The sequence below is a fragment of the Engystomops pustulosus genome, chromosome 7, assembly GCF_040894005.1.
Source record: "Engystomops pustulosus chromosome 7, aEngPut4.maternal, whole genome shotgun sequence".
NCBI lineage: Eukaryota > Metazoa > Chordata > Amphibia > Anura > Leptodactylidae > Engystomops > Engystomops pustulosus.
Window position 1 is genome coordinate 8,285,281 of NC_092417.1, and position 14,916 is coordinate 8,300,196.

At 45.2% G+C, this 14,916-nt stretch overlaps 1 protein-coding gene across 6 annotated transcripts in view; it reads left to right on the forward strand.

Annotated features, from left to right (window-relative positions):
* The first annotated feature begins 262 nt into the window (after positions 1-262).
* Positions 263-14,916, forward strand: part of LOC140069216 (NACHT, LRR and PYD domains-containing protein 3-like) — a 57,697-nt gene continuing 43,043 nt past the window's right edge. For all 6 annotated transcript variants that reach the window (XM_072114667.1, XM_072114663.1, XM_072114668.1 and 3 more), the window contains exons 1-3: positions 263-329; positions 6,465-6,628; positions 7,996-8,167. In XM_072114667.1, the coding sequence (XP_071970768.1) occupies positions 305-329; positions 6,465-6,628; positions 7,996-8,167 (361 nt within the window). In that variant the 5' untranslated portion in view covers positions 263-304. The remainder of the gene's footprint in view (positions 330-6,464; positions 6,629-7,995; positions 8,168-14,916) is intronic.

Genomic DNA, 14,916 nt, shown 5'->3' on the forward strand with positions numbered 1-14,916 from the left:
ATAACTGTCTGCCCTAAGGGAATCACATGTAGTTAATAGGAGGACACAGGTAGAGGAAGGAACTATAGAACTTTTCCCCCTCCTAAAGTGACATATGGAGGAAACCGCAGCTGATGAATTTCTAAGAAAGACTAAAAATTGGTCACTGCTGACAACAAGCCTCATCCACATCCCTCTGTGTATAGAGAAGGTGTCAGGGTGTGGGGGAGGGGAGATGTTCTGTCATGTAATGGGGTAAATGTTTCTTCCACATGTAATGAAGGTTTTGTGTCTTGCAGGATTTATTATCTATTGAGGATCAGAGATGAATATTATATCTCCCAGTGATGGTAAGATTCTCCCGCTGTCTACCTCCGGCTCTTCTACTTCTTACACTATTACTGATATGATATCACTGCTGTTCTCACATCCGGCTGCAATTACATGTTCTGAGATTTATGCTTTATGTTACAATGACCATCAAGGTAACTAAGAGGCAATGTTTTCCTTATCTCATCCTGGAAAACATATTCCCATATGTCCCAGAACTTCTTCCTGCAGCATCAATGGCAGCAAGTCTCCTTATGGAGAGCTCTTACCTCCTGACCCTACATGTATCCAGAGTATTACCTCCATACTGTGTCCTTATAGTGGTATCTGTGTATTGTGTATATGATATGTGTGTGTTATGTACATTACATGTATACAGGGGCAGTGATGAGGATAATACCTCCATACTGTGTCCTTATAGTGGTATCTGTGTATTGTGTATATGATATGTGTGTTATGTACATTACATGTATACAGGGGCAGTGATGAGGATAATACCTCCATACTGTGTCCTTATAGTGGTATCTGTGTATTGTGTATATGATATGTGTGTTATGTACATTACATGTATACAGGGGGCAGTGATGGGGGATATTACCTCCATATTGTGTCCTTATAGTGGTATCTGTGTATTGTGTATATGATATGTGTGTTATGTACATTACATGTATACAGGAGGCAGTGATGGGGGATATTACCTCCATACTGTGTCCTTATAGTGGTATCTGTGTATTGTGTATATGATATGTGTGTTATGTACATTACATGTATACAGGGGCAGTGATGAGGATATTACCTCCATACTGTGTCCTTATAGTGGTATCTGTGTATTGTGTATATGATATGTGTGTGTTATGTACATTACATGTATACAGGAGGCAGTGATGGGGATATTACCTCCATACTGTGTCCTTATAGTGGTATCTGTGTATTGTGTATATGATATGTGTGTTATGTACATTACATGTATACAGGGGGCAGTGATGGGGATATTACCTCCATACTGTGTCCTTATAGTGGTATCTGTGTATTGTGTATATGACATGTGTGTTATGTACATTACATGTATACAGGGGCAGTGATGAGGATATTACCTCCATACTGTGTCCTTATAGTGGTATCTGTGTATTGTGTTATGTACATTACATGTATACAGGAGGCAGTGATGGGGATATTACCTCCATACTGTGTCCTTATAGTGGTATCTGTGTATTGTGTATATGATATGTGTGTTATGTACATTACATGTATACAGGGGGCAGTGATGGGGATATTACCTCCATACTGTGTCCTTATAGTGGTATCTGTGTATTGTGTATATGATATGTGTGTTATGTACATTACATGTATACAGGGGCAGTGATGGGGATATTACCTCCATACTGTGTCCTTATAGTGGTATCTGTGTATTGTGTATATGATATGTGTGTTATGTACATTACATGTATACAGGAGGCAGTGATGGGGATATTACCTCCATACTGTGTCCTTATAGTGGTATCTGTGTATTGTGTATATGATATGTGTGTTATGTACATTACATGTATACAGGGGGCAGTGATGGGGATATTACCTCCATACTGTGTCCTTATAGTGGTATCTGTGTATTGTGTATATGATATGTGTGTTATGTACATTACATGTATACAGGGGGCAGTGATGGGGATATTACCTCCATACTGTGTCCTTATAGTGGTATCTGTGTATTGTGTATATGATATGTGTGTTATGTACATTACATGTATACAGGAGGCAGTGATGGGGATATTACCTCCATACTGTGTCCTTATAGTGGTATCTGTGTATTGTGTATATGATATGTGTGTTATGTACATTACATGTATACAGGAGGCAGTGATGGGGATATTACCTCCATACTGTGTCCTTATAGTGGTATCTGTGTATTGTGTATATGACATGTGTGTTATGTACATTACATGTATACAGGGGCAGTGATGAGGATATTACCTCCATACTGTGTCCTTATAGTGGTATCTGTGTATTGTGTTATGTACATTACATGTATACAGGAGGCAGTGATGGGGATATTACCTCCATACTGTGTCCTTATAGTGGTATCTGTGTATTGTGTATATGATATGTGTGTGTTATGTACATTACATGTATACAGGGGGCAGTGATGGGGATATTACCTCCATACTGTGTCCTTATAGTGGTATCTGTGTATTGTGTATATGATATAACTGTGTGTTATGTACATTACATGTATACAGGAGGCAGTGATGGGGATATTACCTCCATACTGTGTCCTTATAGTGGTATCTGTGTATTGTGTATATGATATGTGTGTGTTATGTACATTACATGTATACAGGGGGCAGTGATGAGGATATTACCTCCATACTGTGTCCTTATAGTGGTATCTGTGTATTGTGTATATGACTGTGTGTTATGTACATTACATGTATACAGGGGGCAGTGATGGGGATATTACCTCCATACTGTGACCTTATAGTGGTATCTGTGTATTGTGTATATGATATGTGTGTGTTATGTACATTACATGTATACAGGAGGCAGTGATGAGGATATTACCTCCATACTGTGTCCTTATAGTGGTATCTGTGTATTGTGTATATGACTGTGTGTTATGTACATTACATGTATACAGGAGGCAGTGATGGGGATATTACCTCCATACTGTGTCCTTATAGTGGTATCTGTGTATTGTGTATATGATATGACTGTGTGTTATGTACATTACATGTATACAGGAGGCAGTGATGGGGATATTACCTCCATACTGTGTCCTTATAGTGGTATCTGTGTATTGTGTATATGATATGTGTGTGTTATGTACATTACATGTATACAGGGGGCAGTGATGGGGATATTACCTCCATACTGTGTCCTTATAGTGGTATCTGTGTATTGTGTATATGATATGTGTGTTATGTACATTACATGTATACAGGAGGCAGTGATGGGGATATTACCTCCATACTGTGTCCTTATAGTGGTATCTGTGTATTGTGTATATGATATGTGTGTTATGTACATTACATGTATACAGGAGGCAGTGATGGGGATATTACCTCCATACTGTGTCCTTATAGTGGTATCTGTGTATTGTGTATATGATATGTGTGTTATGTACATTACATGTATACAGGAGGCAGTGATGGGGATATTACCTCCATACTGTGTCCTTATAGTGGTATCTGTGTATTGTGTATATGATATGTGTGTTATGTACATTACATGTATACAGGAGGCAGTGATGGGGGATATTACCTCCATACTGTGTCCTTATAGTGATATCTGTGTATTGTGTATATGATATGTGTGTTATGTACATTACATGTATACAGGGGGCAGTGATGGGGATATTACCTCCATACTGTGTCCTTATAGTGGTATCTGTGTATTGTGTATATTATATGTGTGTTATGTACATTACATGTATACAGGGGGCAGTGATGGGGATATTACCTCCATACTGTGTCCTTATAGTGGTATCTGTGTATTGTGTATATGGTATGTGTGTTATGTACATTACATGTATACAGGGGGCAGTGATGGGGATATTACCTCCATACTGTGTCCTTATAGTGGTATCTGTGTATTGTGTATATGACTGTGTGTTATGTACATTACATGTATACAGGAGGCAGTGATGAGGATATTACCTCCATACTGTGTCCTTATAGTGGTATCTGTGTATTGTGTATATGATATGTGTGTTATGTACATTACATGTATACAGGAGGCAGTGATGGGGATATTACCTCCATACTGTGTCCTTATAGTGGTATCTGTGTATTGTGTATATGATATATGTGTGTTATGTACATTACATGTATACAGGGGCAGTGATGAGGATATTACCTCCATACTGTGTCCTTATAGTGGTATCTGTGTATTGTGTATATGCTATATGTGTGTTATGTACATTACATGTATACAGGGGCAGTGATGAGGATATTACCTCCATACTGTGTCCTTATAGTGGTATCTGTGTATTGTGTATATGATATGACTGTGTGTTATGTACATTACATGTATACAGGGGGCAGTGATGGGGATATTACCTCCATACTGTGTCCTTATAGTGGTATCTGTGTATTGTGTATATGATATGTGTGTTATGTACATTACATGTATACAGGGGCAGTGATGGGGATATTACCTCCATACTGTGTCCTTATAGTGGTATCTGTGTATTGTGTATATGATATGACTGTGTGTTATGTACATTACATGTATACAGGAGGCAGTGATGGGGATATTACCTCCATACTGTGTCCTTATAGTGGTATCTGTGTATTGTGTATATGATATGTGTGTGTTATGTACATTACATGTATACAGGGGGCAGTGATGGGGATATTACCTCCATACTGTGTCCTTATAGTGGTATCTGTGTATTGTGTATATGATTTGTGTGTGTTATGTACATTACATGTATACAGGGGGCAGTGATGGGGATATTACCTCCATACTGTGTCCTTGTAGTGGTATCTGTGTATTGTGTATATGATATAACTGTGTGTTATGTACATTACATGTATACAGGGGGCAGTGATGGGGATATTACCTCCATACTGTGTCCTTATAGTGGTATCTGTGTATTGTGTATATGATATGTGTGTTATGTACATTACATGTATACAGGGGGCAGTGATGAGGATATTACCTCCATACTGTGTCCTTATAGTGGTATCTGTGTATTGTGTATATGATATGTGTGTTATGTACATTACATGTATACAGGAGGCAGTGATGGGGATATTACCTCCATACTGTGTCCTTATAGTGGTATCTGTGTATTGTGTATATGATATGACTGTGTGTTATGTACATTACATGTATACAGGAGGCAGTGATGGGGATATTACCTCCATACTGTGTCCTTATAGTGGTATCTGTGTATTGTGTATATGATATGTGTGTTATGTACATTACATGTATACAGGAGGCAGTGATGAGGATATTACCTCCATACTGTGTCCTTATAGTGGTATCTGTGTATTGTGTATATGATATGTGTGTTATGTACATTACATGTATACAGGGGCAGTGATGAGGATATTACCTCCATACTGTGTCCTTATAGTGGTATCTGTGTATTGTGTATATGATATGACTGTGTGTTATGTACATTACATGTATACAGGAGGCAGTGATGGGGATATTACCTCCATACTGTGTCCTTATAGTGGTATCTGTGTATTGTGTATATGATATGACTGTGTGTTATGTACATTACATGTATACAGGGAGCAGTGATGAGGATATTACCTCCATACTGTGTCCTTATAGTGGTATCTGTGTATTGTGTATATGACTGTGTGTTATGTACATTACATGTATACAGGAGGCAGTGATGGGGATATTACCTCCATACTGTGTCCTTATAGTGGTATCTGTGTATTGTGTATATGACATGTGTGTTATGTACATTACATGTATACAGGAGGCAGTGATGAGGATATTACCTCCATACTGTGTCCTTATAGTGGTATCTGTGTATTGTGTATATGATATGTGTGTTATGTACATTACATGTATACAGGGGGCAGTGATGAGGATATTACGTCCATACTGTGTCCTTATAGTGGTATCTGTGTATTGTGTATATGATATGTGTGTTATGTACATTACATGTATACAGGGGGCCGTGATGGGGATATTACCTCCATACTGTGTCCTTATAGTGGTATCTGTGTATTGTGTATATGATATGACTGTGTGTTATGTACATTACATGTATACAGGAGGCAGTGATGAGGATATTACCTCCATACTGTGTCCTTATAGTGGTATCTGTGTATTGTGTATATGATATGTGTGTTATGTACATTACATGTATACAGGGGGCAGTGATGGGGATATTACCTCCATACTGTGTCCTTATAGTGGTATCTGTGTATTGTGTATATGATATGTGTGTTATGTACATTACATGTATACAGGGGGCAGTGATGGGGATATTACCTCCATACTGTGTCCTTATAGTGGTATCTGTGTATTGTGTATATGATATTACGGCTCATACTATACTATACCAGTGTCTTTCCTGGCCTGTGCCGGGTTCCCCTGGCAGCACAATGACATTTCTGTACTGATATCCACTGCTGACCGTCCTCTGCATGTCCTGGAAGATTTCATCCTTGTGTCTCCCTCATATTCAGATGATGAGACCCAGAAGTTTTACCAGCAGCTTTGTCACTATCCACATCATGTCCTGAGGATGACGTATGAATATTTCCACGAGGATCTGATCTACATTGTGGAGAACTGGAGGAATCAATCACTTCTACATGAGCTGATCTCCCGAAATATCCCAGATCTGGAGGTGAGAGGACATGATGTGCCAGTGTTATATACAGGTATCCCCTGTGTTATCAGGTGTTATGTACAGGTGTCCCCTGTGTTATGTACAGGTGTCCCCTGTGTTGTGTACAGGTGCCCCCTGTGTTGTGTACAGGTGCCCCCTGTGTTGTGTACAGGTGCCCCCTGTGTTGTGTACAGGTGCCCCCTGTGTTGTGTACAGGTGCCCCCTGTGTTGTGTACAGGTGCCCCCTGTGTTGTGTACAGGTGCCCCCTGTGTTATCAGGGATGAATCTCCGGGTTATCAGAGTAAGGCCACGTGTACAGCGCCTCTCGCCCTTCCCATCCCTGCACAGTCATGGTAGCAGGACACACAATGTTCTCGCCGCACTGTGACCGCACAATAGACCTCAGTGGGGGCCGTGACCTCGCTGCCATTTTTGCGGGAAGCTCACAACCTTCTTTTACAGGCCTATGGCTTATATAGCAGATTATATTGTGTAAGTATTATAAGTGTAGCTATCCCGTCTTGCCCCACACATACATAAGGGGGTCATTACATTCTGGTAAATATTATGATTGTTACTTGTGGATTCAGGATTTTCTCCCCAACTATTCCATATATTCCTCTCCTCTGGACCAGCACATTATAGAGAAGACATTAAAGGGAACCTACCACCACATATCTACTTATAAAGGTAGATCGGGCGGTAGGTGGATCTATAGGACGTGAGGATAGACCTTTTAAGGGCTAATACTCAAGTCCCCACAATCTTTTGATAACTTTTATTTCGCTAATATGTAAATTTTCTAAAGAGGCTACTGTGGTGTGGAGTAGCCGGAGCTGAGGCTACACAGCGCGGCTACTACACGCCCCAGTAGCCTCTTTTATCCACCTACCAGATAACTTCGGCGCGTAGCTCCTCATAGCTGCACGCCCTCGCCTGCGAGCCCTGCCGTCTGCGCATGCAGGCCTGCGGCTGCGCAGTCATTGGAGCCACTGCGCATGCGCAGACGGTAGTCTTCGCAGACGAGGGCGTGCAGCTATGAGGAGCTACGCGCCGAAGTTATCTGGTAGGTGGATAAACGAGGCTACTGGGGCGTGTAGTAGCCGCGCCGTGTAGCCTCAGCTCCGACTACTCCACACCACAGTAGCTTCTTTAGAAAATTTACATATTAGCGAAATAAAAGTTATCAAAAGATTGTGGGGATGTGACGATTAGCCTTTAAAAGTTCTATCCTCACGTCCTTTCAATGCACCTACCACCCGATCTACCGTTATAGGTAGATATTTGGTGGTAGGTTCCCTTTAAATATCTGTGTATATTAACCCTTAGTATTGTCTCCTTGTATAATGTCCCTTTTGTCTGACCTTTCTTGTGATCTTTCTAGAAATACATGAGTCTAGAACATGATGGAAACACCTTGGCACGGACTTTACTCCAGGATATTTTCCGGAGAGGAAGAGAAGCTGTGATAACATTGTGGGTCAGTCTTCATGCATTACGGAAGGATCATGGTTCCCCGGTCCTGGACGCTGTACTGGAGGAGCTCGGCCACAGAGGTAACATTGTGTATGACATGTGTCACTCATCATATCCGGGGCTCATCATGTACAATGACCTCAGTAATACAGATCTCTGCACTGGATCAGTCATTCTCCGCAGTGTATAAATGTACAGATGGAGCAACGTGTTATATACAAAGGACTAACACTCTTATCTCACAGAGCAATAACGTTATAGAGACTTTGTGCTGCTGCTTTTTTATCTGTAAATGATTGTCCTGGGACGGGAAGAATATAATCAGATTGTGGATCTTAAATTTCTTTCAACAGATGTGATCACATATTAACCATTTACTCTCTGCAGAGAAAACACATCTTTTAATAATTATAAACTGGTGAATAGTTCTGAGAATGCATCAAATGGTCGCACAGCAGTGTCAGCTGTGATCATACCCCAAATAGTGACAAGCGTGTGGAGATAGTTTGTAGCAGTGTCCAGCCCTGATATGAAACTGAGGACCAGGAAATAGATAGATAGATCTGATTGTCTCTCTTACGTTGTCCTGCTTCCTCCTCTTGGCTGTTGTTGTCCTCTCACGTTGCCCTGCTTCCTCCTCTTGGCTGGTGTTGTCCTCTCGCGTTGCCCTGCTTCCTCCTCTTGGCTGTTGTTGTCCTCTCACGTTGTCCTGCTTCCTCCTCTTGGCTGTTGTTGTCCTCTCGCGTTGCCCTGCTTCCTCCTCTTAGCTGTTGTTGTCCTCTCACGTTGCCCTGCTTCCTCCTCTTAGCTGTTGTTGTCTCTCTCACGTTGTCCTGCTTCCTCCTCTTGGCTGGTGTTGTCCTCTCACGTTGCTCTGCTTCCTCCTCTTGGCTGTTGTCTCTCTCACGTTGCCCTGCTTCCTCCTCTTGGCTGTTGTTGTCCTCTCACGTTGCTCTGCTTCCTCCTCTTAGCTGTTGTTGTCCTCTCACGTTGCCCTGCTTCCTCCTCTTGGCTGGTGTTGTCCTCTCACGTTGCTCTGCTTCCTCCTCTTGGCTGGTGTTGTCCTCTCACGTTGCCCTGCTTCCTCCTCTTGGCTGGTGTCGTCCTCTCACGTTGTCCTGCTTCCTCCTCTTGGCTGTTGTTGTCCTCTCACGTTGCCCTGCTTCCTCCTCTTAGCTGTTGTTGTCCTCTCACGTGACCTTGCTTCCTCCTCTTGGCTGGTGTTGTCCTCTCACGTTGTTCTGCTTCCTCCTCTTGGCTGTTGTCTCTCTCACGTTGCCCTGCTTCCTCCTCTTAGCTGTTGTTGTCCTCTCACGTTGCCCTGCTTCCTCCTCTTAGCTGTTGTTGTCTCTCTCACGTTGTCCTGCTTCCTCCTCTTGGCTGGTGTTGTCCTCTCACGTTGCCCTGCTTCCTCCTCTTGGCTGGTGTTGTCCTCTCACGTTGCCCTGCTTCCTCCTCTTGGCTGGTGTTGTCCTCTCACGTTGCCCTGCTTCCTCCTCTTGGCTGTTGTGTCCTCTCACGTTGCCCTGCTTCCTCCTCTTGACTGTTGTTGTCCTCTCACGTTGTCCTGCTTCCTCCTCTTGGCGGTTGTCGTCCTCTCACGTTGTCCTGCTTCCTCCTCTTGGCTGTTGTGTCCTCTCACGTTGCCCTGCTTCCTCCTCTTGGCTGTTGTTGTCTCTCTCACGTTGCCCTGCTTCCTCCTCTTGGCGGTTGTCTCTCACGTTGTCCTGCTTTCTCTTCTTGGCTGGTGTTGTCCTCTCACGTTGCCCTGCTTCTTCCTCTTGGCTGTTGTCCTCTCACGTTGCCCTGCTTCCTCCTCTTGGCTGTTGTCTCTCTCACGTTGCCCTGCTTCCTCCTCTTGGCTGGTGTTGTCCTCTCACGTTGCCCTGCTTCCTCCTCTTGGCTGTTGTTGTCCTCTCACGTTGCCCTGCTTCCTCCTCTTGGCTGTTGTCCTCTCACGTTGCCCTGCTTCTTCCTCTTGGCTGTTGTCCTCTCACGTTGCCCTGCTTCCTCCTCTTGGCTGGTGTTGTCTCTCTCACGTTGTCCTGCTTCCTCCTCTTGGCTGGTGTTCTCCACTCACGTTGTCCTGCTTCCTCCTCTTGGCTGTTGTCTCTCTCACGTTGCCCTGCTTCCTCCTCTTGGCTGTTGTTGTCCTCTCACGTTGTCCTGCTTCCTCCTCTTGGCTGGTGTTGTCCTCTCACGTTGTCCTGCTTCCTCCTCTTGGCTGTTGTTGTCCTCTCACGTTGTCCTGCTTCCTCCTCTTGGCTGGTGTTGTCCTCTCACGTTGTCCTGCATCCTCCTCTTGGCTGTTGTTGTCCTCTCACGTTGTCCTGCTTCCTCCTCTTGGCTGGTGTTGTCCTCTCACGTTGTCCTGCTTCCTCCTCTTGGCTGTTGTTGTCCTCTCACGTTGCCCTGCTTCCTCCTCTTGGCTGGTGTTGTCCTCTCGCGTTGCCCTGCTTCCTCCTCTTGGCTGTTGTCTCTCTCACGTTGTCCTGCTTCCTCCTCTTGGCTGTTGTTGTCCTCTCATGTTGCCCTGCTTCCTCCTCTTGGCTGTTGTTGTCCTCTCACGTTGTCCTGCTTCCTCCTCTTGGCTGTTGTCTCTCTCACGTTGCCCTGCTTCCTCCTCTTGGCTGTTGTTGTCCTCTCACGTTGCCCTGCTTCCTCCTCTTGGCTGTTGTTGTCCTCTCACGTTGCCCTGCTTCCTCCTCTTGGCTGTTGTTGTCCTCTCACGTTGTCCTGCTTCCTCCTCTTGGCTGTTGTTGTCCTCTCACGTTGTCCTGCTTCCTCCTCTTGGCTGTTGTTGTCCTCTCACGTTGTCCTGCTTCCTCCTCTTGGCTGTTGTTGTCCTCTCATGTTGCCCTGCTTCCTCCTCTTGGCTGGTGTTGTCCTCTCACGTTGTCCTGCTTCCTCCTCTTGGCTGTTGTTGTCCTCTCACGTTGTCCTGCTTCCTCCTCTTGGCTGTTGTTGTCCTCTCACGTTGTCCTGCTTCCTCCTCTTGGCTGTTGTTGTCCTCTCACGTTGCCCTGCTTCCTCCTCTTGGCTGTTGTTGTCCTCTCACGTTGTCCTGCTTCCTCCTCTTGGCTGTTGTTGTCCTCTCATGTTGCCCTGCTTCCTCCTCTTGGCTGTTGTTGTCCTCTCACGTTTCCCTGCTTCCTCCTCTTGGCTGTTGTTGTCCTCTCACGTTGTCCTGCTTCCTCCTCTTGGCTGTTGTTGTCCTTTCACGTTGCCCTGCTTCCTCCTCTTGGCTGTTGTTGTCCTCTCACGTTGCCCTGCTTCCTCCTCTTGGCTGTTGTTGTCCTCTCACGTTGCCCTGCTTCCTCCTCTTGGCTGTTGTCTCTCTCACGTTGCCCTGCTTCCTCCTCTTGGCTGTTGTTGTCCTCTCACGTTGTCCTGCTTCCTCCTCTTGGCTGTTGTTGTCCTCTCACGTTGTCCTGCTTCCTCCTCTTGGCTGGTGTTGTCCTCTCACGTTGCCCTGCTTCCTCCTCTTGGCTGGTGTTGTCCTCTCACGTTGCCCTGCTTCCTCCTCTTGGCTGTTGTCTCTCTCACGTTGTCCTGCTTTCTCTTCTTGGCTGGTGTTGTCCTCTCACGTTGCCCTGCTTCCTCCTCTTGGCTGGTGTCTCTCTCACGTTGTCCTGCTTTCTCTTCTTGGCTGTTGTTGTCCTCTCACGTTGTCCTGCTTCCTCCTCTTGGCTGGTGTTGTCCTCTCACGTTGCCCTGCTTCTTCCTCTTGGCTGTTGTTGTCCTCTCACGTTGCCCTGCTTCCTCCTCTTGGCGGTTGTCGTCCTCTCACGTTGTCCTGCTTCCTCCTCTTGGCTGTTGTTTTCCTCTCACGTTGCCCTGCTTCCTCCTCTTGGCTGTTGTTGTCCTCTCACGTTGTCCTGCTTCCTCCTCTTGGCGGTTGTCGTCCTCTCACGTTGTCCTGCTTCCTCCTCTTGGCTGTTGTTGTTCCCTAGGTCCTCGGGTACACAAACAGACTCCTGATGAAAAGCTGTAAGTGACTATTACTGCAGTTTGTCCATCCACTCCCTGCACACCCCTGGAAGGTGTCTGGTCCCTATACATTAGCAGGCACTGACTTCTCCACTCATCAGTAGTAACTACTGTCAGGGCTATTTGGGACACTAAACCATCTATTGATACTTGTGGACCAGTGGTTTGGTGTCTCAAATGACCCTTTATTTGTCGCTTTCTACTTGCAACAAACCTATATACTTATCTCAGTCAGGGACGCTTCACACCATGTTCAGTGTAGCCATGAGGCAAAATGGTTTTCAGGGGGAATCTTGTTTCCTGAATTTGGAGAAAACTCTTGTTATATTATATTTAGCTGCTTTAACTCCTCCAAGTCATTCTGTGTTCAGCAAGTGGTTTCTACCATTTATATGTAAGTGGTTTATTCTTGGGGAGGAGGACGGGGGTTTGTGAGGTCCAGAACTTTCTATATAAATCCATCGATGTTAGGTTTTCTACAGATTGTTGATATAAATTCTGACCTCTACCTATTGCTGTGGAATAATTGCAGTGTCTGTGGTAGTCGTACGTGTAGATTCTGATCCATCTACTTCAGTGACTTTCAACTAGTGTGCCGCGACACATGGTCGGGTGTGCCGCGGAGAAAGTTCCCCAAACTATGGTGCCCCCTGTGTTTTGTTTCCCGGCAGTGCGCAGCGATGCACAGTCACGGCTTCTTACAATGTAGGAGACGTGTACAATAACACATGCACAAGCTTTGAACCTCGCGCGACAAAATGACGTCACCGAGGCTGCCGCATCATCCTGAGAGCGGAGAGACTCTCGCATTTGCCCACCGCCAAGGTAATGCCCACCAATAATGCTGACGATATGAGCTTTTGCCTGAGTATATGAACTGTTGGCAGAATACTCAGCTTATGAGCTGGTACTTTTTGTACTCCAGCAGTATACTGCATATAACAATGAGAAATGTAAAATGAGAAATACTATAGTCATGAGGTTGGAGTACTACAAGTACCAGCTCATATGCTGAGTATATGAGGTGGCACTTGTACTCTTGCATCATGGCCATAGTACTTCTCATTGTACCCCTTTATTTTGCAGTATATGAGCCACATAATAATCAGCACCATATACTAAAAACAGGGAGAAACTGAGAACTGTTGGGGAAGAGCTTCGTCTGTCTTTCCACCATTCCTGCCAGGATATCCCTTTTGTGTTTATCGAGACAGGCCCAGGTTTCACACTGAGTAAAATAAATTTAGAATCTATATTATTAACTATATGTATAATATGACTGTTTTAGTGTCATTTTGTGCTATTTTGGTTGTTGGTGTGCCCCAGGATTTTCTAAGTATAAAAAGTGTGCCGCGGCTCAAAAAAGGTTGAAAATCTACTGGTTTCATCTGGTCCCAGAGGTTGCACTAACATTTTTCCAGAAGGGTAATAATACTCCTCTCACCATTTTTGAGGAGTATTTTTAGGCGAGGAGGAGTATGAAATTTTCAGTAATGCATAAAAATAAATACTGCCTGCATCATTCATTTATGCATGAATATGATTGCAGCCAGTGTTTTGTGTGCTTAAATAGCCAATTGAGACAATTGTATTAATTTCACGTCATGCATTAAATAATAGGGCAAAAGCTCTTTCCTTTTGTCTCCTTAAATTATTTCAACCTACAGACCAGACTATGGCCGCCCCCCCTCTTTCCAGACCATGGCTGACACCCCAGCCCCACCCCCTTTTCCAGACCTCGGCTGACACCCCAGCACCCCTGTCCAGACCTTGGCTGACACCCCAGATCCCTCATGTCTAGACCTCAGCTGACACCCCAGACCCTTGTCCAGACCTCTGCTCACACCGTAGACCTCCCTCACCCCTGTCCAGACCATGGCTGACACCCCAGACCCCTCACCCCCATCCAGACCATGGCTGATGCCTTAGACTCCCTCTGTCCAGACCATAGATGACCCCCCAGCAACCCCCTCCAGACCATGGATGACGCCCCAGACCACCCCTGACCACGCACGGGTTGTGATGCTGGTCATGCAGACCTGATTGTGGACAACGCTGGCCGCTAGAGATAAGCAGTCACGACGTCCGCGTTCTGGTTCTACCGTGAGTCCCGGACCCAAACAGCCCAACAACAATGCGGCAAATTGAAGCTCCTTGCAACTAGCTGTGACTGTGATTGGCCAGGGATGGCCATATCCACCAAAAATCATTATTGTCTCAGAAACTGACTGAAAGTAGAAGGCCACTATCACCTAAAATGTAAGGCTGCTTTTACACATTGTATACATGGTATATGCACCTAATGTATAACCCTGCCTGGGCAGTAGGCTGCTGCAGGTGTTACACTTATGAGACTACTCACTATGGAGTCAGCTCCCTGGTTGATCTGTTGTCACCTTGTCTTCTGGTACAGCCCCAGCCTTTCATATCTGCCACAACTATCACACAGAGACATGGGCATGGGGAGTGGGCGTGGCTTCCGGTAGCTCCGCCCACTGTGACCCGGCTACAGAGAAACAGCATCAGGTCAGGGAGGGGCTGTGTCCCGCTGCTACACTGCTCGGGGTCACACACGGAACAGGTCACCTGCACCTCCATAATAACTCCACAGCAGCAGCTGTGCGGGGGCCGAGCTGTCAGGACGGCAGGACACAGCACTACTGCTGCTGCTCAGCTCCTTAGTCTCCCCACTAACAGGGAAAAGTCAGCGGGTGTTTAGACGCATGAGGGGCTTTTCAAAGAGTAATACTGCATTTGGAAGCGTCTATGACGCTTGTGGAGGGGTTAATGCGATCTCTGTCTGGTCCAATCCCTGGCTCCTGATAGGGGCCCCCCAGTT